The sequence below is a fragment of the Grus americana genome, chromosome 2, assembly GCF_028858705.1.
Source record: "Grus americana isolate bGruAme1 chromosome 2, bGruAme1.mat, whole genome shotgun sequence".
NCBI classification, from domain to species: Eukaryota; Metazoa; Chordata; class Aves; order Gruiformes; family Gruidae; genus Grus; species Grus americana.
Genome location: NC_072853.1, coordinates 55,394,040 through 55,417,407, shown reverse-complemented (window position 1 = coordinate 55,417,407; position 23,368 = coordinate 55,394,040). Strand labels below are relative to the sequence as shown.

At 38.9% G+C, this 23,368-nt stretch overlaps 2 protein-coding genes across 7 annotated transcripts in view; one reads left to right on the top strand and one right to left on the bottom strand.

Annotated features, from left to right (window-relative positions):
* LAMA1 (laminin subunit alpha 1) overlaps positions 1 to 15,923 on the top strand; it is a 110,340-nt gene extending 94,417 nt beyond the window's left edge. For 3 of the 4 annotated variants that reach the window (XM_054815283.1, XM_054815282.1, XM_054815281.1), the window contains 15 exons: positions 217 to 367; positions 1,256 to 1,400; positions 1,977 to 2,118; positions 3,299 to 3,413; positions 3,617 to 3,787; positions 4,396 to 4,547; positions 5,002 to 5,187; positions 5,659 to 5,821; positions 6,949 to 7,061; positions 8,157 to 8,346; positions 10,295 to 10,453; positions 11,477 to 11,630; positions 12,245 to 12,378; positions 13,479 to 13,701; positions 15,377 to 15,923. In XM_054815283.1, coding sequence (XP_054671258.1) covers positions 217 to 367; positions 1,256 to 1,400; positions 1,977 to 2,118; positions 3,299 to 3,413; positions 3,617 to 3,787; positions 4,396 to 4,547; positions 5,002 to 5,187; positions 5,659 to 5,821; positions 6,949 to 7,061; positions 8,157 to 8,346; positions 10,295 to 10,453; positions 11,477 to 11,630; positions 12,245 to 12,378; positions 13,479 to 13,701; positions 15,377 to 15,537 — 2,359 coding nt within the window. In that variant the 3' untranslated portion in view covers positions 15,538 to 15,923. Of the gene's footprint in view, positions 1 to 216; positions 368 to 1,255; positions 1,401 to 1,976; positions 2,119 to 3,298; positions 3,414 to 3,616; positions 3,788 to 4,395; positions 4,548 to 5,001; positions 5,188 to 5,658; positions 5,822 to 6,948; positions 7,062 to 8,156; positions 8,347 to 9,459; positions 10,039 to 10,294; positions 10,454 to 11,476; positions 11,631 to 12,244; positions 12,379 to 13,478; positions 13,702 to 15,376 lie in introns of those variants that run through there. The other variant, XM_054815284.1, reaches the window with a different exon arrangement.
* Positions 15,924 to 16,030: 107 nt separating this feature from the next.
* Positions 16,031 to 23,368, bottom strand: part of ARHGAP28 (Rho GTPase activating protein 28) — a 77,327-nt gene continuing 69,989 nt past the window's right edge. For all 3 annotated transcript variants that reach the window (XM_054815286.1, XM_054815287.1, XM_054815288.1), the window contains exons 14-15: positions 22,929 to 22,993; positions 16,031 to 21,072 (exon numbers count right to left, since the gene is read on the bottom strand). In XM_054815286.1, coding sequence (XP_054671261.1) covers positions 20,981 to 21,072; positions 22,929 to 22,993 — 157 coding nt within the window. In that variant the 3' untranslated portion in view covers positions 16,031 to 20,980. The remainder of the gene's footprint in view (positions 21,073 to 22,928; positions 22,994 to 23,368) is intronic.

The window sequence follows — 23,368 nt, the reverse complement described above, 5'->3', positions numbered from 1 at the left end:
TAAATCATGTATTGTGAGATTCTGTAATGAAAATGGCCTTTGGCTGGAATCCTTCAGTTATTCATAACATCAAGATTCAAGTCTCTTTCCACACTTTATAATCATACTGCCTGGGGGCTGCACCAAATGATCTATTTTTTCATATATTTTATATAAAAATGACCGGAAAAACACAAATCTTCAGTTAATATTTTTAACTGTTTTCTACTTCTGTAGCCCACAGGATGAAGACACTTCATTCCATTTTGATGGCAGTGGATACTCAGTTGTGGAGAAGGCACTCCGCTCGACAGTGACTCAGATAATAATATTTTTCAGTACCTTTTCACCTAATGGGCTGCTTCTGTATCTTGCTTCAAATGGCACTGTAAGAAAATGGATCAGATTCTTAAGCTGTCCAAAAATATGTTTTGATCACTTGCGGGTTTCTTGCTTTCTTCTTTGTTATTTTTCAGTTTACGTACATTAAAAGACTGTATTATCTTTTTATAATTACCACCTGTGATTGACATCATAAGCCAAGGGAGTAAAGACAGGAACCCTAGAGATAACTCTTTAGAGCAAATACATATAGTAAGAGCAAAACTAAGCAATGAAAATAATTCTCCATAAATTGTTTTAATTCTAGACTTAAATTAATGCTTCATATGTCATGCAGTTTACCTCATACTTAGCTGGTGTTTTTCTTTTCCTGAAGCAGGACAAAGCTGTGTTTAGATAGAGATTGTCACTGCATTATTCATTTGCTTTGTAATGTACTCACTGCCTGAATACATTGCACAGTGATATCTGACTTAAGTTTTACAGTGCAGAGGGGGCATTTTTAATACAATTCCAGAAAGTCTTTTTACTGTGTGAAGAAGCTCTTTGCTTCTTGCAGAAAGAACATTGTAGTGTTTGATCATTATCTAACAGTCAAATCAAATTACACTCAATTTCATCCAAAAAAAAGCAAATGTGACGTGTTATTTAAACCTTCCTCTGCTGAGTAATCAAGACTGATGATGCATTTAAATAAGAATACCAACAGAACAAAACAAAAAGAAGTCCTTGTGAGGTACATGTAGCTTAATTTTCCTAAACATAGCAAAGGTCTTAGGCCTAACAGAGTCTTGGTACAAGAGTTGCCAAACCTTTTTCACACAGTAGCCCAAACCTGCCAAAAATGCATCCTTTTGGAAGATATTATTTCCAGAAATTTAATCTGTTGTTTGTTTGTTGGGTTTTGTTTTGTGGTGTTTTTTTTCCTTCCCAGAGAGATTTCTTGTCCCTTGAGCTTGTTGATGGCAAAGTGAGACTGACCGTTGATCTAGGTTCAGGAGCTCTTGCTCTTACAACAGAAAATCGTTATAACAATGGAACATGGTATAAAATTTCATTCAGTCGGAACAAGAAACAAGGTAGGCCACAGACTGAAAAAAACCAGATATCTGCACATTTACAAACACAAGTATCTAAGACAGCCACAGGGAACCTCACTACGACCAAATTTGGTCACTTCCAATGCAATTTCTTCAGCAGCCACATCTATGTTGCTTTGCTTTTAGAAGCACAGCAGTGTAAATCTTGTGCTTGGTTTGGCACATCCTGGAAAAAGCAGGTAGAGCAGAAGCTGCCAGACAAAAACATATCAATAGTCCTTAGAGAGTGGAAGATCTTTGTCCAGGTCTGTATATCAGGGATCACATTTTCTGTTCTGCGTTTTAATAGTATCTAGTACAATAGTATTTTGGGGCCTATGTTTGGGAAGTAACGCATTACAAATAATACATGTTAGATTTGGTTTTGGCAGAGAAGAATGAATGACATTAACAGGATAGCTTGAAGTACAATAAATTACTCATTCTAAAAATAAGAAGATTGTCCATACATGTTTTGAGTCAATGAATACATTTTCCTTTATTAGAGACAAGATTGCCAAAATGGAAGAACGGGTATTCATGTCCTTCTCCAGACCTTTACTCTTTTCTTTGCAGGAATTTTGGCAGTCATGGATGCATATAACCTTAATTATAGAGAAACCAAGCAAGGAGAATCTCCCGGGGTTGCCTCAGACCTGAACCGCTCTGATAAGGACCCGATCTTCATTGGTGGGCTTCCAAGATCGAGGACTGTGAGGTAAAGTGTCCTCTCGCTTTTTCCCCTTTGCTAAGACTCTTTTAAGTAGGGGGAAAGACTTTAACAAACTCTGCTATCTCCACTGAAATGAGTGAAAATCAGTGAAGTTGGAAGTCTTGTTTATGGCTACGTATACCATAGAATTATCTGTCCTTTGCCTTCAAACTCTAGTATGGTGCTTTTCACTGGTAGGTCTGACACAGCAGTTCAGATCAGAGACAAGCTGATGGTTTTCCCCTGCATGGGTGATTTCCATGAAAGCAGCTGCCACAGTAGCCACCTGCTTCTTGTGTCAGACTGCAGCAAGCATTCAGCACTGCTGCCTGGAACGATGCTCCTTTGATCTCTTACCTGTGTGAGCCTTGTGTTTTCCAGCTGGTGTTTATGGGCAAAATTGTGGTTCAGGATGAAAGTTCTACTTCAGAAAGGAACTCTTGTAATTCCATTTTGAAATTTGGATCAGAGGAGAAACAGTTGCGAACAGATCAGCAAAAAAACCCCATTACAAATATATATATTTTATAGCATGTCTCTAGTTTATACTTCTTGTATTGCACATCCCTGCTGAACTTGTAAAGTCACATTTCTTCCAGTGGCTTCACTTTGAAAGGATAAACATGGCAAAAGAAAGTCTAATTAAACTGTCTGCATTCTCTTGACAATAAGTAAATTCCAGGACAACACTGGTGTCTCTGCAGTTATTGCAGAGGTGCAGACTTGTTAATCTTAGCTGCTATAGCAGCCTGTAAAGATTATGGCAGGACAGACTTAGATTTCTCTGACTTAAACCTGGAACCAAATTGGGCATCCTCCAAACTCAAGAAATGAAAAAGAATTGATAGGTAGTAGAGAGCTACAGTTACCCTCTCACACAAAAGCCATTACATTTCAGCTGAAGATTCACCTTAAAGTTTTGAAAATTGACCTGGCCTAGCAACACAGCACTATACACTTGTATGTTTCCATTTGAGGACAATGTTATCTGAATCTTTTTAAGATCACAGTTAATATCTGCTAAGAATAAACCCCAAATTACCCCTGTTTTCACTTAAACTGGGCTGACTGCGTTCTTTAAAACAGATCTGTCGTCTTCTTATTGAAGAGAACTTAATTCTTTACTCCCAGGAGATTCCAAATACTTTACTGTTCCTTGGGAAAAAAGTCTTGTTTTGTGTTTCAGGAAAGGTCTTAATAGTAGAATGTATATGGGATGCATCAAGAATCTGGAAATATCCCGTTCAACCTTTGACTTGCTTAGAAATTCATATGGAGTAAGAAAAGGCTGTGTATTGGAGGTAGGAGACTTTTAGGTTTTGTGACCTGATCTTTATTTATATTGAACAATGAATAGTAATCTTTGTGAAAGAATATAGTGAGTTGAAATGGGTTTATCTTGAAGAATTCTAGGATAATCTAATCTATAATTGAAATATTTTTTTTTTTACTGGGTGCTATGTAGAGACAAAGTCAGTAATTGTTTCTCTTCCTCATTAAATAGCCTATTCGTAGTGTGAGCATCTTGAACAACGGATATATTGAGTTGGTACCTAAGTCCTTAAGCCCAGAATCAGAATTGATGGCAACTTTTGCTACAAAGAACAGCAGTGGCATCATCCTTGCTGGACTCAGCAGGGGACTGGAAAAGCGACGACGTAGACAAGCACATTTGGCAAGTACTGAAAACAAAGATGTTTTGTTTTGGTTTTGCCATTTTTATTTTGTAATATCAAGTTAGGTTTTTATGACTGTAACTTGCGAGGAATGAGAGAGAAAAATTTATTCGGCTTAGGAAGGTCCAAATACAGAGGCTAGATGGGGAACAGAGGGTATTCATTGTAGCAGAGGAGAGGTGAAGGATCAGTTAGCAGAGACCTCTTATGGTTAGTAGGACCCAGAATGCTTTTGCAACAAGGAGGAGAACGGTGCATGAAATGCACACAGAGCATTACTTTCCACTTCTGTTAGCCAGAAGTAGTTATTGAAGGGTTTGGGATGAACAGCTGTCTTCTACCTAGTGGGCTGTTTTGGAGCTCCTGGAAGCCAAGGACAAAGTCTTAGTAGGAATACCTGCTCCTTCCAGCTTTCATGTTTTCTGTTAGAAGGTTTTACACTCTGACAAGTACCAAAGCATGCCTCCTAGTCGTTGAGTTTCATTAAAAAGTTTGTTTACAACAAAGTTGGAGTTAAATTTTTCCACAGTATGTTCTACTTAAATGCTGAATGAGTGGCAGGAAATTGAGTTATAGTTAAAAATTAATCTTCTGATTAAATCCACAGCCCTTCTTTTCCATCATGCTGATTGATGGTCATCTTGCAGTGCATGTTAATGCTGGAGATAGAGCGAGTACTAGAAAAGTAGTTCTTCAGCCTGCTAATGGAACATACGGTGATGGGCAAGAACACTCTGTCATCCTAATCCGGAACAAGAGGTACATGTGACTGCGAACAGTATTACCTGTTTAATTTATTGTATGCTGTTGTCAGTTCACTGCGCTCTCTGAGGAACTGCCTTTGCTAGCTCATTAGGTGGAATAATCAGGGCTGTGTTGTTCTGTTGTTAATGGAGTTGTTCTGATTTACATGGTAATTGTATACAGCATACAGCCACTGATGAAGTTGTAGTTAAAAGCTCTCAAAATCTCTAGACAGCTTTGGCCACCAGAGTAAAGTATACTAAATAGTATTAGAAAAAATTACAGCTATCAAAATAAACTCTACATGTTAAAAATTACCTAAAGAAGAAGGTCTTTTAGTTTTAAGATATTGGAAGGATTATCAAAGTGATGGAATCTTTGTTTCTTAGATGCTGAAAGGAATGCTTTTCATTTGAAAATGAATGTCTAAGGCCCTTGTTGAATGTTTTCCCTACCTTATCTTTTTCAGGATCATAACTGTACAGGTGGATGAAAGTAATCCTGCAGAACTGAGGCTTGGTTCATCAGCAGAAATGAGCCACATGAATATTTCCAACTTCTACGCTGGTGGCATTCCAGCAGGAGAGGGCATCTTAGGGCTAAAAATGGCTGGCTCCTTTCATGGCTGTATCAGCAATCTTATTTTTAACAAGGAGTAAGTCAGAGGGGTAAATGCCCTATTTAGGAAAATTGTGTATAGTAATTATTAATTGTAGTTTGTAATCTCTTTCATGATATTGTCCATTTGCCTGGTTTTTAACATAAGACAAGCATGATAACTGACAATTTGGGTTTTATAACAGGCAGAAAATGGATACTACCAGCTACATTCCCAAACAGCATCTAAAGTGTCTGTAATGTGTATAGAGACGCTGCACAAAATGCAGCTTTCTCTACTGTAGTTTCATCTGCACTCACAAACAGAATGGTTTTCCAAGAATATTGTCTATTAATATTGTTCTGTGGACAGATTACTTGCTACTTCTCAATCTTTATGTCCCAGCATGCCACTTCTTTCCCTTACTCCTGTTACTAGTGAAAGACCCTGTAAAATACTCTCCTTGCACTTGGGAATTGTGGGGATTTGGGATTTCAGCTCTTAAAATGCAGATTTTTGAAAACGCAGGCTTTTGTATTTCACCACTTCCATGAAGTACGAACATGTGGATATGGACAGCTGCTTTTTGTCAGAAAAGCCTAAACCAGCCATACAGCCAGAAAACATTGAGATTCAACCTGAACTTCAGGCTTTACCAGTTCCCCTGAGGCCTCTTACAGATACAAAAAAAGTATGTATTACAGCAAAGCTCTATTGCCTCTTCTGGGAAAGTGTTCAACAGTAAGATGCATTTTTAGCTTTGTGGAGAATTTTCAAAGTATAGACTGTGTATATTTGCGTCTTCTATGGTATGGAATGGTTCAATGAATGTGGATTTGAAATTATTATTTCTTATAGAAAAACTGTGATATAAAACTTTTAGCAGCCTGTTGGCCTTTTGGAAGGGAAGTGTAGGTAGGTTTATTGTTGTTCAGGCAACAACACTAAAAAAGAAAAGAAAAAGTGGATTGATAATTCCCCAGCAGAAGTACTTGACAGTAACTAGTATCTTTAGTGTGTTCCTGCCAAAGTGGCTCTGTGCTGAGATATGCATTCGCTGTGCAATTCAGCATTCACATTTTCCTGGTCACACACGCAGTCTCTGCTCTGTGTCAAAGAGGAGGCAAACACCATTTCAGAGACACACAGTGTCTGAATGCAGCTTGCATGGCACCTGTTTCCTCTCACACAGTCCTTGTTCCCAAGAGAGAAGGCAGCATTACTTCTCTCCTTCTGCAGCTGCACATCTTTATAATGAAGTGTTTCTGAAGCATCCTGAAATCATTTTTCTGTGGCAACAGAAAGCAGGATTTTATACATTTCATGCAACTGAGGCTATAAAAAGAAATAAGCTGTCCTTCTCAGAGCTGAAGTATAGCTTTGGCTCGTACTCTGTTACTCAGCTCTCCATCCCCCAAATCATAACACAAATGTGCGTCCTCACTAAATGGGAAAATATTTCTACCAAGTCCATAAGATTTTCACACCAAAACTGTACTCTGTGTTCCAGCATTTGTTATCTAGAGGGCTATCAATTAAGACAAATGGTGAATGAATACTTGTCAAACTACGAACATTTCTCAGTAGAAAAGACCGGTGCTGTCCATGAGACATAGCTTAATCATTAGAACTGGTTCTTTTTGAGCATAAAGATAGCTCAGAATGATTGTGAGTTCAGCTAATTGATGTTGCTGTATACTTTGTGGTTATCATGTGGCTCAGATTTGCTCCTTACAAAGTTCTGCATAGGCACATTGCCATTCAGCACTTGCTGGTCAGCACCTGGTACTATTCTTAATAAAGTCCTTTCATTAACAGGTCATTTGTGCAAAGGATGAGCTACCTGATCATGTTCAAGGTGCCCATCAGTTTGGACTTGCCAAAGGCAGCCACTTGACACTGCTCTTCAATCAGTCTACTATCAGGAAGAAGTGAGTATGTCCCGAATCACACACGCACACAGTGTGTTATGTTGTATTGAGCTACAAGAAGTGCAATGATGGTTTTCATGAATGATCACTGCATTACCAGCGTTGAACATGGCCCTCGCTTCAGGTTTCTGAGGGTTCCTCATGGAAGAAGGTATCACGACCACTGCCATGTATTTAATGTGTCTTTCCCAGATTTGTGGTTGTGAGTTTAACTCATGGTCAGAGTTCCGCATTTTTTCCCCTCAGACTTAAGAGCCCCACAGTGCCTTCTCTGAGTATTTAGATTTCTGTTTTCCACATACAGAGCTCAGCTGGTCCCTACTCCTTTGCCTGATGCAGATAACATCTCAACCTCTCCTCTGGATTTTCTGCAATTGCACCTTCCATGTGTGCTTCACTCCCCAGGTCACTGAAGGAGCTAAGACTACTGAGAGGAATCATTTTGTTGAGACTTAATGTGTGATAACCACTCTGCCACTCTTATTTGTTTGAGAGGCTCCCAACAAGGTCCCCAAAACACAGCCTGCAAGCTGCTTGCGTATGCTTCTTTCAACTCGGGAAGCCTCTGCAGGCATTAAGAGAAGACTCTTTTTTTGCTTCTAGCCCTTCTATTGAACATAAGGACATCGCAGAGGATTGATGCTATGTAGTCTGAACCTAGTGTCTCTGTAATAAATGTCTCAATCAGTTCCTCTACCTTTTAAGCCTCCTTCTGTTCTCAGTCTGCCCATTATATCCCAGCAAGTCTGGCTAATAGTAGTGGATGGCATCACATTATCCTGGAATTCATTCCTTTCTTGGGGTAATAGGCAAGTCTGCAGTCACAAACAGCTGAGCCTGTCCCTCCTAAAGCCCAGCTCACTCTGTGGCAAGCACTTTTTTTGTCTCTGACAGGTACAGCACTGATTTCTGTTACAAAATACATTATAGGTTATGCTTTCTTAGAATCAATGCAAATTCTGGTTTTTTGGCCTTCATAATAATAAATTTCCTTTCATAATTATAAATCGGTTGAGGCTGTTCTCTGCCTCCAGAAAAGCTTTTTATCAATGCAAAAGAAAAATCTTTCAGTAACACTGAATTTTTATCGTCTAGACTTTCTGTCCAGCTGAATCTCAGAACCTTTGCCTCCAGTGGCCTGATTTACTACATGGCTCACCAGAACCAGGTTGATTATGCAGCCTTACAGCTTCATGGGGGACAGCTCTATTTCTCATTTGATCTGGGCAAAGGAAAAGCACTAGCTTTGCACCCTGCTGTTATCAGTGATGGAAAATGGCATACGGTAGGTAGTCACCAATCTTGTACTCCATTTTTCTCTTCCCTGGAGTTACTGGGATGGTTTTTCCCTGCCTTTCCTGTATGCTTTCTGTCTTGCTTGCAAAGTCAAACAGGTTTTAACCCAATCATGAAACCATTCAGATAACTTGCGTTTGAGTATAATTATTTGCTTTTAAAATTCTCATTAATTATGCATCAATTCCAGAATCCAACTACTGTCAAGTATCTCAGATTACTTAGAAATAAAATAGTTCACCAGTTATGTAATAATGGTCATCTTCACCAGAGAAGAGCCCAACAGAGAGGTCTAGAAGCTCTTGACTTTTTCTACAGAGAGCTTTCCATGCACTGTCACCAAAGACCTGCAACTGAGTGTGGGAGAAGGTGAAAAATTTGTGAGTGAAGTTTCTCCTTTCTCCCATGTATTGCTTAATACCCGAGCATGTCATAGCAGCTAGTGCTAACAGAGAAGCACTCTCTTTCCTTCCCTTGGTTGATGCACTATGAGAAAGGTGGATGTTTGGAGTGAATGGAGGTTGGAGGGCGAGGACTTGGCATAAGGAGCGTTTGAGGAGAAACTATGGCTACAGCTTTCAGGTGTCATGTAGCATTCAGGGCCTTTGTACAAAGACTCTGTGATGGCCTCTGTTGGCCCGGTTCCTCTGAGCAACCCACCTGCTGCTGGCTCTGGCTTTCTTCATGAGAAATGACTGTGGTGTCTGCATGAGTTCTAAAAGTGACTCTGACCACATTACTTTTCCTCAAGGCAGGTGAGGATGACTATATTCGTCCTGCTAAGCTTCCTTTCCCTGTTCATATGTGAAGCCTTAACTCCAGGAAGTGGCTTCTGTGGGACAAAGTGATTGATGACGCAAAGCTGCCATCTCTCCTAGGTGCCTCGGGAATCAGCAGAGTGTTGTTTTTCCTTTTCATATATATTCAGCAGAAGAAAACCCAGCAAAATCTAACATCAAAAAGCAAATGTGAACTTCCGCAGAAAAAGATGTCACAGTTAAGCTCTGCTGCCTACCCTGAAAGGCAGAACACTCCAAGATCTACATGTTTAAAATTAAATATACTCATGTAAAGCTCATACTCACACTATCTGCTTTTTAAGAGATGAACAGATTCCATATGAGAGCTGACCTACCTTTACTACCCAGGACATAAAAACATGAACTTGAACCGTTTTTTCTGAGATTAAGGCTGAATCACACCACTTCACAGCTGGAGGTGATTATTGCAGTAGCTTTACAATCAGTTTAAGCTAATTGCTGCTGAAAGACGCACTTTCCATTCTCTGCCATCTATTCATATCACCCAAATGTTCGTGATACCTCATGCTGAACCTGGTTGGGATTCTGAGTGGGGCTAAAAGTAAGCAAGGAAGAATAAACGGCTAGCTGGCTTCAAATAAAGTCCCTCATCTGCATGTGAGCAACAGCTTTAGTGCAGGGAAGGCATAGGGGCATGGATGAACAAGATGGACGGAACTGGAAAGCTTTTCAGTCATAGCAAAGTCAGCACTGCGCATCATAAAATAACAGCATAGGAGTGTGCTCTTCAGAGAGCTAAGATGGCTCAGCTGGTGGGCACCACAATAATTGCAGAAGACCAGCACAGTACTCCCCTTTTCAAACTCAGTGATGTACACATATCCTAAGGCAATAAATTAATCGTTTTAAATAGTGCTTGTTAAGACACTGAGAGACTTATGGAGGACAACATGCAATCATTGTGAGCCCTTGGGCATGCAAGGAAGCAGTTTAGCTGCTCAGTTGCATTCTGGAATGGCCTCAGTCTCACAATGAATTTTAAGAGAATGCCTCAGTACAGTATGTCAAAGCAATCTAACCACTAAAAAATTGTCTTGCTTATTTCCGTGGCAAATGATGGCTAGGTAACTGATTCAGCTTACTGATTCATGTTTGCATGCTCTCATTTTTTTCCAGGTAAAGACAGAATACATTAAAAGAAAAGGTATAATCATTGTTGATGGACAGGAATCGGTAGCAGTCAGTGCTCTGGGAGATGGTAGCACTTTGGATGTGGAGGGGAAGCTCTACGTGGGAGGACTCCCCTTAGACTACGTGCCGAAGAATCTTGGGAATGTAAGAAGGTTTGGGGTGGTGGGGCGTCTCTGACATTTTGCAATACTAGAATGGGGTATGCTCCATCAAACTTACCTAATTCAGTATCCAGTCTCTGATGGGGGCAAAAAAAGTACATGAGGAAAGAAACAACAGAGAAAGTAATGACCCGTTATCAGATAAATCTTTCTAGCTTTCTATGGCTTAGCAACTCTGGCTAGAGCTTGTGTCCTTGTCTTTTAGTAATGGTGCTTAATAGACTTTTTTCTCCTATCAGTCTCTTTGTTAAAAATGGATAAAGAATATAAATTCCTGTACTTTTTAGTATAAGATAAAAATATGACCTAGAATCTCAGACATTTTGGTATCTAAGTCCTATTGCATTCAAATATGAATTAGGTGCCTTAAATATCTCTGAAAGACTGGATTTAGCTGTCTGAGATTAAAACATACTTTGTACACATGCTTTTAGAGGGTAGGCTTTTCTCACCTTCCTCCTTGTGCAGCCCATTATCTCAGGGAGGATTCCGGTGATGATGACAATGTTTCTCAATTCCTGGGCATACTTTCTTTACCCATGCTTTTTAATTTGATAATGGGGCTAACAAGTATTTTAATACTTTGAATCTGTAATTGCTGAAAATAGCAATAGGGAGAAATTCTAATGAATCTTTTTGCTGGATAGAACTCTGGTGGTCTATACTTGCAAAATGTCATACAAAATCTCGATTTACTTGTTAATTTACTGAAGTGTGTGTGGAATGTCTTTAAGTGTTGGGCATATCCCTGCTTACATTCAAGCAAATACAATTCTTTCTATATGTTGTAGAAAGCGTATACTGTGTTTTTAAACAATATTTATTTTGACTCTAAGACATTATGTACCTTTGTAAACTTATATAAGTATATGTAATAATAGAAATGTAATTTAGATCCTGCTGTGTTTTGTTCAGAGAATTTTTTATTTACAATAACATCGAGTGAATCACTAAGTATTGCAACAGTTTGTATTACACATTAACTCTTATATTTCAATATGCTTAGGTGACTCACAGTATTCCTGCCTGCATTGGTAGCTTGACGATTAATAGCAAACAACTGGACAAGGAAAGCCCAGTCTCCATCTTTGCTGTGAATAAATGCTATGTAACTGTGCAGGATGGTACTTTCTTTGATGGGAGTGGCTTTGCTGCTCTTGGTAAGTGTCATTAAAAGAAAACAGTACCTTACTGAATTAATGTTAATGAAAATGTACTTTTTTTAGGTCTTGCTGAAACTGTGTGTAATTAATTGACTTCTCACACAAAGAGTGCATACCCTGCATATGTATTGCTAACTGAGTCCATTTTCTCCATATGTCCAAAAGTGGCCATTTCTGCAAAGGGCTATCTTCCACAAATGAAAGAGCTTATGATTATAGCACTAGGAAAGAAATGAACTACCTCTCTCTTCAACTAAGAATATCCGTGTTTGTGATGTTACGTTAAGGTCTGTTAAAGGGTATGGAGACAAAAGACGTAGAGGACTTCTGAAGTAGCATGAAGGATTACATTTGGGCTCTTTACTGTTTCTTACAAATGAGATAGAATGTATTAAACCTAAATTAATGAAAGAAAACTTAATTGGGAATTTATCTTTTCCAGTATAAATGTGAATTATGACTTTGGAAAACTTACTTTCCAGAGGTTCCACATGGTCGTATCCCAGCAGAGTAATTAACAAGCTTTTTAGGCTTTTTAATCACAACGTATGTATTCTACTTTGCACTGTGGGTTACAAGTCTTCTGTTAGAAGCTTATAACTTCTTTTCAGTCAGAGAAGGTTACAAAGTACGGTCTGATGTGAACATCACACTGGAGTTTCGTACAACAGCGGCGCATGGCGTTCTCCTCGGGGTCAGCAGTGCTAAGGTTGATGCCATTGGACTGGAGATTGTAAATGGGAAGGTAGGCTGTGCTGTGCTGGCACGCTCATTTCGCAAGGCTTGCTTAAAACTGGGTGGCTAGAACTGTTGGGTAGCTCTAAATAGCCACCAGTGAAATGTGATGGAGGCAAAATGTCTGAACCAAATCCCCACCCAACTAGGATGAGACAGACTTTCAGTCTCAAGGTTTCTCATCACCATCATATCATAAAATGTGAGATTAGCAGAAGTCACTGGAACGTTTTCCTTTTTAGTTAGTATAATTTATGTTAGTCTGCAGTAACTGTGACCTCCTTTACTGCATACCTGGTACGTTAGACCAAATATATACCTTTCTTGTAGCTTAATACTTTTTCTGCTATAGACCTACACTTGTCCTTGATAAACATATTATTACATGTACAAAGCACACTGTTTTGTAATATCTTTTTTAGTATTCATGGGCAATTAACTCACTTCCTACTTCTATTGGCCATTAAGATCCATACACCTTTTAACAGTCAATACATAGTTCTCCACTCATCTCCTTCATAAAAAATGTATACTTGATTGCTCTTAAGTATTTCCTTTTCTCAGAAATAGCTCATTTTTTATTCAAAACCTCCTAGCTAGAGACAGTGTTAAATATCACTGTTGCTGTGGGACATGCTTTCTCAGTTAATATTTACATGTTAAACCTCACCACAGACTTGAGGAAATGTCTACTGCTTTGAAAAATGAATACATAAAATAAATCAATACATGTATTGGCAATGACAAGTACTTTCAATCTATTCTCTTTCTCTTCGGTTAGCTACAGTGCATCTTTCAGATCTGAAGTCTCAGCTTCTGTGAAAAAATGACTTGATTTGTATTTGTAAGAAACATTTAAATTCCAAGTGAAGTATATATACCAAGCTAACACAATGGACCATTGCATGGATAGGTCTAAGTCTTTTAGATTTTAAAGATACTTCAGTAAAGACACACTCTATCCATCAAAGTAAACATTAGCTTTGCATAATTACCAAACTTTTATTAAAACGGAAATCTCTGCACCAGCATGATTGTGCTATTATCTAGGAAAATTAGTTCATTTATTCTTACTTTTATATCTTTATTGGCATCTGGCTGTTTATACAGGTTTTATTCCATGTCAACAATGGAGCTGGCAGAATAACAGCTACGTATGAACCAAGAGGCACAAATAGTTTGTGTGATGGAAAATGGCACAAGCTTCAAGCAAACAAAAGCAAACATCGCATTTCACTGATAATTGATGGGAATTTGGTTCAAACTGATAATCCCTACATCCAGTCAACATCTGCCGATACGAACAATCCCATTTATGTTGGAGGCTATCCTGGTAGGTACAATAATATTTCCCTTCCCTTCTCACCCTCCTGCTCTCACTCTCTCTCATAAGAATGACTCTTAACACATGCTGTTTCTCCCTCTCTCCCACTCTCTTTCCCTCGCTATCTTATCTGATTTTTGAATTTCATGATTGAGTTAAAAATCATAGTTGCCATTTTCCACATTGTCGCTGAGATCACAGCATACTACTATTTGTGTATGCTGTCTTTGTGGAGGACTGCGTGTAGCTGTTGAGTGTGTTGGCAAGATCAACTGAACTCATATCGCTTTCCTACACAAACCTGCTCCTTAGTTTCTGAGAAGGATTTCCTCCACATGGTTTGTCTTTCACAGTCTCTCTCAGACTTCATAACATCCCTGCCTGTGTATGCTGAGGTGTGGTTCTCCTGCAGTCAAATTCATATTAAGGCTTTACTTCATATGCATCTGCGTAAGGTTTCTATAGTGCTCTTCTCTGCTTTATTTTTGCTAAATTTTCGTGTCAGGGGCTGTGCAGGCAGAAGTCAAGCTGCTGCATGTTGAACGTGGATTTCCCTTGTTCTGTGCATATTCCCCTCTGAAGTCTGTCAATCGTACTATGATGGTAATACAAAAAGACAGAAACACAAAAAATATAAAATATAATTAGTTTGCAGTTTAGTTGTGCAATTCATTAGTTGATAATTTGAGCCAAGACAATGTATTCATTAAGAGGACTGAATTTCAAACATGATGAGTTTGGCCTTTTTGCAGGCCTACCTTTTAATGAACACGTCAGTACTGAGAGTGTGTAGGCTTCGTATGGTTTTGAATATCTTAGGCTTTTAAACATAGCATAAAATGCCCATATACATTTGTCTCTGAAACAGCTGTTACAGTTTATCAGTTCAGATATTTCCATTTGTGTGAAAACAGAGCAATGATGTCTGAAGGGCAAACTCAGCTTTTAAATATTTGGAAAGCTTTAGGGATAATAGCTTGAAATGTTACAGAGCCTTCTGTTGGACACTGTTTTGGTGCTTTATGAAAAATGAATTAATGCTAATTATCCAGATATTGATTAATATTTGGTCTTCCTCAAATACCAAAGTGGTCTTATCAGCATCTTGTGAACCGTTTCTTTTTTCTTTTTTTTCTTTAAATAGGGCAATGTGATACTAATTGTTCTTTCAGTGCTTTATCTGTAAAGATCAGGGCTCATAGAGAAGAGAGAAGTTCTTCAGTTTAGTTGAGTACTGCAGAAGTGGAATGAATTGTTTCACAGGTTGTATGGAAAAAAAGAGTTGGACTCGCTCCCAGTCTCATGTTTTGGTTTGCCAATGGAGTCCATGACTGCATACGGCTCAGCTGTTGCTTCTGATTCTGCCTGTTTCAATTTTAACTTGGAAGAACCTATGCAGAGTGGCTTTCTCCTCTCTTTCTCCCTCTCTTATCTCCCATTGTCCCCTGGGACATACTGTTTCTGCAAACTCTGCACGAGTTATCCCAGTGCATGGTTTACACTTGAAGGCAGCAGTGACTGACTGTGGTGGGATGTCCAAACATGAATGGAACTTGGTGCTGCTCAGGTGTTGGTTTTATGTCTCGTTTGGGAGGGAGGGGAAGCAGTTGAACAATAACCTGCATCTTTGTATTGTTTCTATTCACTGGAAACAGATTCTACATATTTCACATTTGTTTTTCAGTTGATGTGAAGCAAAACTGCCTCACGAGCAGGAGCTCATTCCATGGCTGTTTGAGGAACCTCGTGCTGACCAAGGGCCAACAGGCTGAATTGTTTGACTTCAGCAGAGCTTTTGACCTTCGTGGAGTCTTTCCTCATTCCTGCCCTGGGGCTGAGCACTGAACTGCAGCAAAGCCTGTCTGGACTGAGAGGGTTTTGGGGGTTTTTTGTTGATCTGTTATTTTTCATTCTCATTTCATAATGAAAAGAAGAATTGTTGAGAGCCTGCATCTCTTTGATTTTCTGGTTGTTTTCCAACTCAGGTCACTTAATTTTTTTTTAGTCAGAAGCTCTATGTCTGCATTTTAACGAAATGGTTTTAAACAACAAATACCTCTACTACAATGTTAATGGCATTAATAGGGTATTTTTCTTTTGGGAATTTTTATTAATCAGTGTTTACAGTATGTTTTCTTTTGATTACTTGACAGTATTTCATTTTATTGTTTGTTTGTCATTTTATGAAAAGGTAATAATTTTGGACCACATAATAAAACTGCAATAAATTGTGCATTATTTCATGTAGTTCAATTGTCCATACATTTCATTTAGAAGAAAAAGAACCAGAAGGCTAAATGAAAAGTACAAGTGGATAGAGTCCAGCAGAGGGAGCAGGAGACTAAAGGCATAATTGCAAAGGTCTCAGATTCTGAGTTTAATGAATAGAAATTTCCTATTTATATTTTCTATGGTAGCTCCAATACCTCTTCCTTCTGCCTTAATATCCAGTGCTTCTGACCCCCATTATAGCCACATTATCTAGGAGGGTTATGTTCCTGTTTATGCTTTCATATAATCAGCTGCAGGACAAGCAGCAACTCCGCAGCACGGAGACACATATGAAATGGTGTGTTAGTGAAGAAACAATTTGGGTCTGGCTTGGGAACAGCTATGTAATTTGGGAATGAGAACTAATGCAGCTTTCTTGGGAAAACAGTGTTTCTTGCAGGACACAGGGAAGAACCTTTGATGCTCTGCAATTCCTAATTCACAGCCCAGTCACCAGTTTCTGTCTTTACCTTTTCCTACTGTGCCCGCCTCTGTTTCTAAAAGGAGTCTTCCAGTAGTTGTGCTTGAGCCAGGTTTGGGGGACGCGCGCTCAATCTGACTCAAGGACATCCATTCACCAACTGGCCGGATCATTGAGCAGTGACAAACACATCTCGTGCTTGAAGATGCATCTATAATAAACATAGTTCTTTACAAGTCACGTCCATCTCCTTTTCTGTCCTTGAACTAGCAGTATTTTTGTTTGCTCCTTACAATTTCGTTGGGCTTTTACTATACATTTGTCCAATTCTTTCTAAAGTCAGTTTTCCTTTCTGTGTTTCATACTAGTTTAAAAAATACTGGCTCAACTGAAACCCCAAAGCAGTTTGTCATTGATTTCAAGGAGGTGGGATTCCAAGCAGTGTCATTTTGTACCTTGCATAGAGGTAATCCAAGAGAAGAGCTCCTGGAGCAAAGAACTGCTCCGCTCGAGCAAGGATGGCAGAATGTGGTCCTTTGTGTAGCGAGCTGTTCAGGTGCTATAACAACAGAGTTGCTTTTAAGACAGATTCACCACTGCTTTTTGCAATCTCTGTCACCTGCTTCTCTCTCAAAATCACGTGTTTAGATTTGAAGAGCTTGCTTTGTTGGTATTGTGTTTATTTTTGACATGGATACAATACAATGGACACATTCTGCTGTACAGATATGCTTACGTGTGGGCTTACTTCAACAAAACACATAACATAATGAGGATTGTAAGGGAAACGTACATACAAACATTTTGCTTTGATTAGTGGCATCGTATTATTTTCCAGAGAAGACACACATTAATGGAAAGCCATTGAAAAATAAAAACTGAAATACAGTATGTTTGTATTTGTTAGCTATTAATCCCAAGATCTGATCTCATAAGGTTCACATTACAAGCAGTAATTGAGGCAACACGGTTTGGATAAAATTTCATCCATATCCTGAAATATATCTTTTAATATATATTTTTTGATAAATTCCAAATCTTGCCCCTTAGGAGGAGAAACATGTTATCAATGTAAAAGACTAGTGGCGAGGCGAAATTAATAATGGAAGGCTTTGGAATACTAAACCTCTAAGCCAAAATATTTTTCCTGGAAAATGCAGAGTGAGGTAGTTAATATTGTACACAGACACTGACACATTTGCACACACACTCACACATTCTAATGACATTAGCTGCATGAACAGGTTAGAACATTCCAGTCTGTTTCCAATCCCTACTTCTTGCAATACACTCTCTCTCTCTCTGTGTTTATATGCAAAATGCTGTCTTTGTAGAACCATGGAGTACATAAATGCTTGAGGCGTCTTTGGAGTTTGCTGAATGAGTTTCTCCCTGCTTGCTACCACTTTCTTATTAATAGCTTTCCACATAGGTTGCTTTCTGTTAGGAGACGATCCCATCGTAACTTTGTTTTGACTTCAGCTGCTGTTAGGAGGAACAAAATCCCAAGTGCCTCCACCAGCATTGTGAAACAAGGCCTAAAGCTGAGACCTTGGATTCAAAAATGTTAGATTGTTCAGTTTGCTGTATATTAAATCAAGTTAGTGTACCACAACAACACAAAACAACTTAATGTCTAACAGTATTAACCAGAGTACCCATGGGTCATTAGGTCCATTTGTATCCAAAAAGACTTTTGTCATTCTGTTTCAGAGACAGCAAGTATTTGGCTATGCTGTAGTAGTCTGGGCACTGTAAGCAGAATTTGGTTCATCTGTCAATATGCATGTCTTATAAAGTTCTAGGCAATTTTAGTGTAAAACAAGTGTTCACAGGATGGATTTCGTTACATCAGATTTGGCTTTCCTAAGTTGCAAAGTAGTAAAAGGTGAAAGTCTTCCAAAACCCCCTTCTATCCTGTACGGAAACAGAGAGATCTGTTTCAGAAATAGTTTGATGAAGTTCTCACTTCAGGGTCCAGAACGTGCTGAGCAAGTTACAGTGTGAGCATGAGTGCTGCGTCCTTTCCCTTGCATGGCCATTGAGAACAGAGGGTGAACTGAGCATGCAAGATGGAGGAGATCATTGTGTTTGTCTGGAAGTACTGTAGGAAGAGTTCTCTCATTTGCTACAACATTTCAGATTCTTTAGTTAATGTTTAGGCTTTCTGCATAGTCATAAAAGCTCTTTCCTTGGCTATAAATATAACGATGCTTAGCATTTATATGATGTTCTTCGTATTCAAAGCACTTTCCACATAAAATCCCTTTGCTGAGTTTGTCCTTCCTAGATGGATGTTCATAACTGCTGTTCTGTTCAGGAAATTGGCCGCATCTGAGCGCAGAATTTAACTCAACTAATTCTCATGTTACCTTTATAAGGAAAGCACTCGTCCTGTTTTACAGCTAAAAGAAAAGGGCAGCACAGTAGAAAGAGTTGTCCATTGCTACAGAGGGAACTAAAAGGAATTGGGAACAAAGCACTTGACAAAACGTTTATGCTTAGTCCCATGAACAAACCACAGATCTACTATCTCTCATATACTTAAAATAAATAGTTGTCAAAATAAGCAGCGTATTTTATAATAAAACTGTCCTGGTCTTAACCTGGATGCAACTGTGCATCCATTAGTGTTTATTAAAAAAAAAAAAATAAAAATTGGAAAGTTAAAAATGTTTTGAAGAAAATGAAAGAATAATATTGCTAAATTTTATCATTTTTTTATCTCAAGAAGGTACGAAAGACAGACGGGATCTGCCCTCTGCAGACATTATTGTTGCTGGTAAGATTACTGATTCAATGTTGATTTCCTTCACCGAACACTAGCAATGAAAATTAACTACTGCAGAACATGAGTAACTTTGAACCAAGAAGTAGGGTTTCTAGAATGTGAAAATCTTCATTGTACAGCTTCAGCGGAGCACCACAAGTTACAGGTTTCTCTGTAGGACAACGTTCTTTATGTTCACCTGGAGGACTTGGTTCAGAATGCTTTTACATCGCTACCTGGCAAAGAAAGCACCAGCTTCTGCCTCATCTGTGTGTCCAGATGAGGAACAAAACTCACAGATTGTGGGTGAATTCATTGTGCAATATTGTCATCCAATGATGGAGACATTGCAGTGCAGTTGGAAGGCATTAGTTCCCATTTTTTGCATAAGACAAAGATGAAACAAATACTTCTTGTTTGCCAGAGACTTGTGATTTGCCTACTAAACAAGCATGCTTTAGTTCTATAAAGTACAGCCCAAAACCAAAGGATTAGGTGAAGAATGGTGCTTGCCCTTGTGACTGGCTGCAAACTAGACATACTGTCTGACATCTGCTCTGCTGCATTCCCAATGCAGTTGCAGCCCACTGTTCTCTTGTCAGCCTCGGTGTTTTCATAGACGGCATGCTATCTGTAAAAGGAGCTGTACTTTGCTACGTATTTGTAAAACCTCCAGCACATCTGGGCCTAGTTTGGCTATGGTTTTAAGGCCCTAATGTGTAAATGTTAAATAAGAGTATTAAATCCCTCTGCTCATTGGATGCTCTTTTTCTTCTCCATGCTGTACTATACAAGATCTGGACAAAGATCTCTCTCCTCAATGCAGCTGAATAATATAAAAGTTGCTTACATATTAAAGCTAAAATAAACAAAAGAAAAAGAATTAGGTTACAAATAGAGAAACTATAATGTTTAACAAAAAAAGGTGATGGCTGTAAGTGGCACCATTAACATGTATTTTGTATTATGGCATTACACAGACTTAAATCTGAGTGTATCAAGTGAAAGATGGAGCCAGGGGAATATGCCCCTTCCCTCTGAGCATTTGTCTCCCAAAGCTTGTGTGTGTGACAGGGGAAGGAAGGAGAAAATGGTTTGTGGCACTACAATTGCACACAGTAATGTGATCCAGACAGACAATTTTGAAAGTCTGGTAGTATTATATATGGTGGTACATACATAAAGCAGTATAGCTGTCTATAGAGTAGTTCTTTCTCTGCCTCCCTCGCTCCCCCAGCATCAGGTACTTGTGAGGAGTGACTGAGAGACATAAATATTGCAGTAATGCACGCTGTACAGGTTTACTTTCAGCAGAAAGGTGTGATTTTGTCACACAGCTACGTCTTGGCACGGCTGCAGGTCAAGCTCCTCTCTTCCATGCTTCACATATGCTTTTCTTGAATGTCTCTGTGATGCTTCTGTGTCATGTTGTGGTCGGTAGTGTTTTATGCATCCGTGAATCCCACTAGATTCTTCCCAAAAATTCATGTTCTAACACCAGGTCAGGAAACAAGCAACTCCTTGTGCGACAGGTTGTTTTCTGTGCACCGTACCTTGGTCTGTCCTCTGTAACTCCTGGGCCAATTGGCACAAGTGTAACCCATATGAAAGCATAACTGATGTGATATTCTCAGATGGTCCAGAAGCTGGAGTGATAATGTTTATACCAAAAGTAGTGCATGGCGACCATCAATTGGACAGGACAGTAGGAAGGAATGATATCCTGTAACTACCATTTTGTTTCATCTCTGCCAAGAGCTTCTTAAAATGACGGGCATCACTGTTGTCCATTTTGCTGTTGTCCAGTACGCCACAGCCTTTCTGCTTCAGCTTGCTTTTGGTTTTATCACCCATTCTGCCTGAGGATTTGCACGGTAAACATCTAACATGTATGCATCCGGATCCAAACAGTGCTGACCTGAAACGGAAATCGACAGCCATGAATCATAGGATGTTTTGAGGACATTAGTAAATGGGACAGAGCTACGTTAAAATGTCCTTGAAAATATCTCTGACTCGCACACAGCGACCCTGGTTTGGTGTGTCCAGCTGACAAATTGCCTGGATACAAACAGGGGCTTTGGTAAATTTGCCAGTGATTTTATTCAGTGAGAGTCATGAATTCACTTTCACTTCCAGACAAGATATGCTGCATCACACGGAGTTAGGGACAAGGCATTTAGTCTAATGGTGAACAAATATTATGGTTTGTTTAGAAGCATTAACAACACTGTTACTGTAAGTGCCACAGTATGGGGATTTTTTTTTTATTTCTTTGGATTTACTGGGCTGGAATTACAACTCTGTGACTTCATTTCTACACTATTTTTAAATGCTGAAAATATAGCTTTGTAAACCATGTGTTCCCATCCAGCTAGGACCTTGCAAAGAAATATAAGGAGTATATAAGGTTTTTGGCAGTTACTGTTTTGCTGATTAAAAAAAAAGAAAAAAAAAAAAAAAGAGTCCTCTGAAGTCTGGCCGTTTGAGGGTTTCCTCAGGTGGTAACTGAGACTAGGAGTTGGGTGGTTGGGGAGTCCCTGCTGCCTTTGCCACAGAAAGAGGCATTTGGTGTCTCTTAATTGAGTAATAAGGCAATAAATTCTTGAGTTGATTTGTTGGACTATATTGCATTTACACTGGATGATGAAGCTATTTAACTGGTGAGTTTACATTGCTGTGACACAAAGGGTTATGGTAAAATTTCTGTACAGTTACTTGTAAGTAACTGCATAATCAGTGGACTGAAGTACCCAGAAAGATCTAGGACTATAAAAATAATTTTAAATGAAGATGCAAATTAAATGTCCAGATTTTTGAAAGAGCAAGGTGGAAATACTTGGGATTGTTTCACAAGGCCTTTAGGATCTTCTGCTGTTTTGGCATCGGTTGGTCATCCTGTTTAGCCAAGCAAAACAAATCACTAATCAAATCTAGTTTTCTATGAGTGTATCTTCAGTAATAAAGACTTTGCTTCTTGACTGCTGCTGAAGCAAGTCTGTGGTGTTTTGTAATAACTTTATAGAAACTGTTTAGAGCTGAATCTAGAAGAATTAAGGAATAATCTAATCAGACAGTTGACAAAACATTCCAACAGACTATCCAGAATTTTCATATGAATAGAGAAAGGAGAGAGCCAGGACTGTGCAATATCACATTAAAATCTGGTTTTTGACCTTTAAGCCAGGAACTTGTGTGGCAAGCCACTGTTGTTGTTATTACAAAAATGTCACTGCATGAAACACGGAAGACGACAAAATCCCTACTGCAAGGAATTTACAATCTAAATAAAACATATGGATTAGTATGAGTGTAGTACACCCATGCATGCAGCAGCTGAATTCTCAATTCTCTGTTTTTTATCTGGAGGAGGTTAACACTTATATATAGTGAGGAGGAAATAGGTCTTGGGAAAAGGCTTGATAGTGAGGTAGAATGTACTTGCGAGAGGAAGACTAAAAATCTCTTAACCATGGAAAAATGCTCAATTATGAGAGCGAGAGAGGTAAGCAAAAGGTCAGATGAATTTGGCAAGACTGTAAGGAGTCCTGCTGAGATCCAGCCATCGGTCATTATCTCCTGCGGGGTGCCCTTCCAGTCTCACTGGAGTCAGAAGGAATCGTCACATTGATTTCAACAGCTTTTGGGTCGGGCTCCTCTCCTGCACATGGACTGGAGGATAGAAGAGACCCAGCTGTCTGAAAACAGCACTGCCCTGAGGTGTTTTAGGAGGTTAAGGACAGTCAGGTTTGAGTTTTCAAAAGTGAGACCCACCTATATTTCCTCCAATTTCATGTAAACTTTGGATCTGGCTTCTCATTTTCTGTGATGATCCGTGGCTAGGATGGAAAAAAAAGATTCAGTTTGTCTTTCTGTTATAACCACTGTCTTATCAACCACCACCTATATTAAGCTAAAAATTGATTTTTTTGCCCCTGTGAACTTACTTATCAAAAGCAAGGACTTCTACCAAACGGAGCACTGCAGAATACTGCATCTGCTACAGAGGTAGATTATGTGTTGGTTAACTAAACCTTCTATTATATTATTTATATTTTATTATTTATTTAAAGAACAGAATTCTGTGGTAACATGGGAAGGCTTTGCAGAAAAGACTTTCAGATACAATTTACCACTTCCCATAACTGTTAATAATTATTACCTTACAGAAATAAAAACATTAACATTTTATGGGCAGATGTAAGACAACCGCT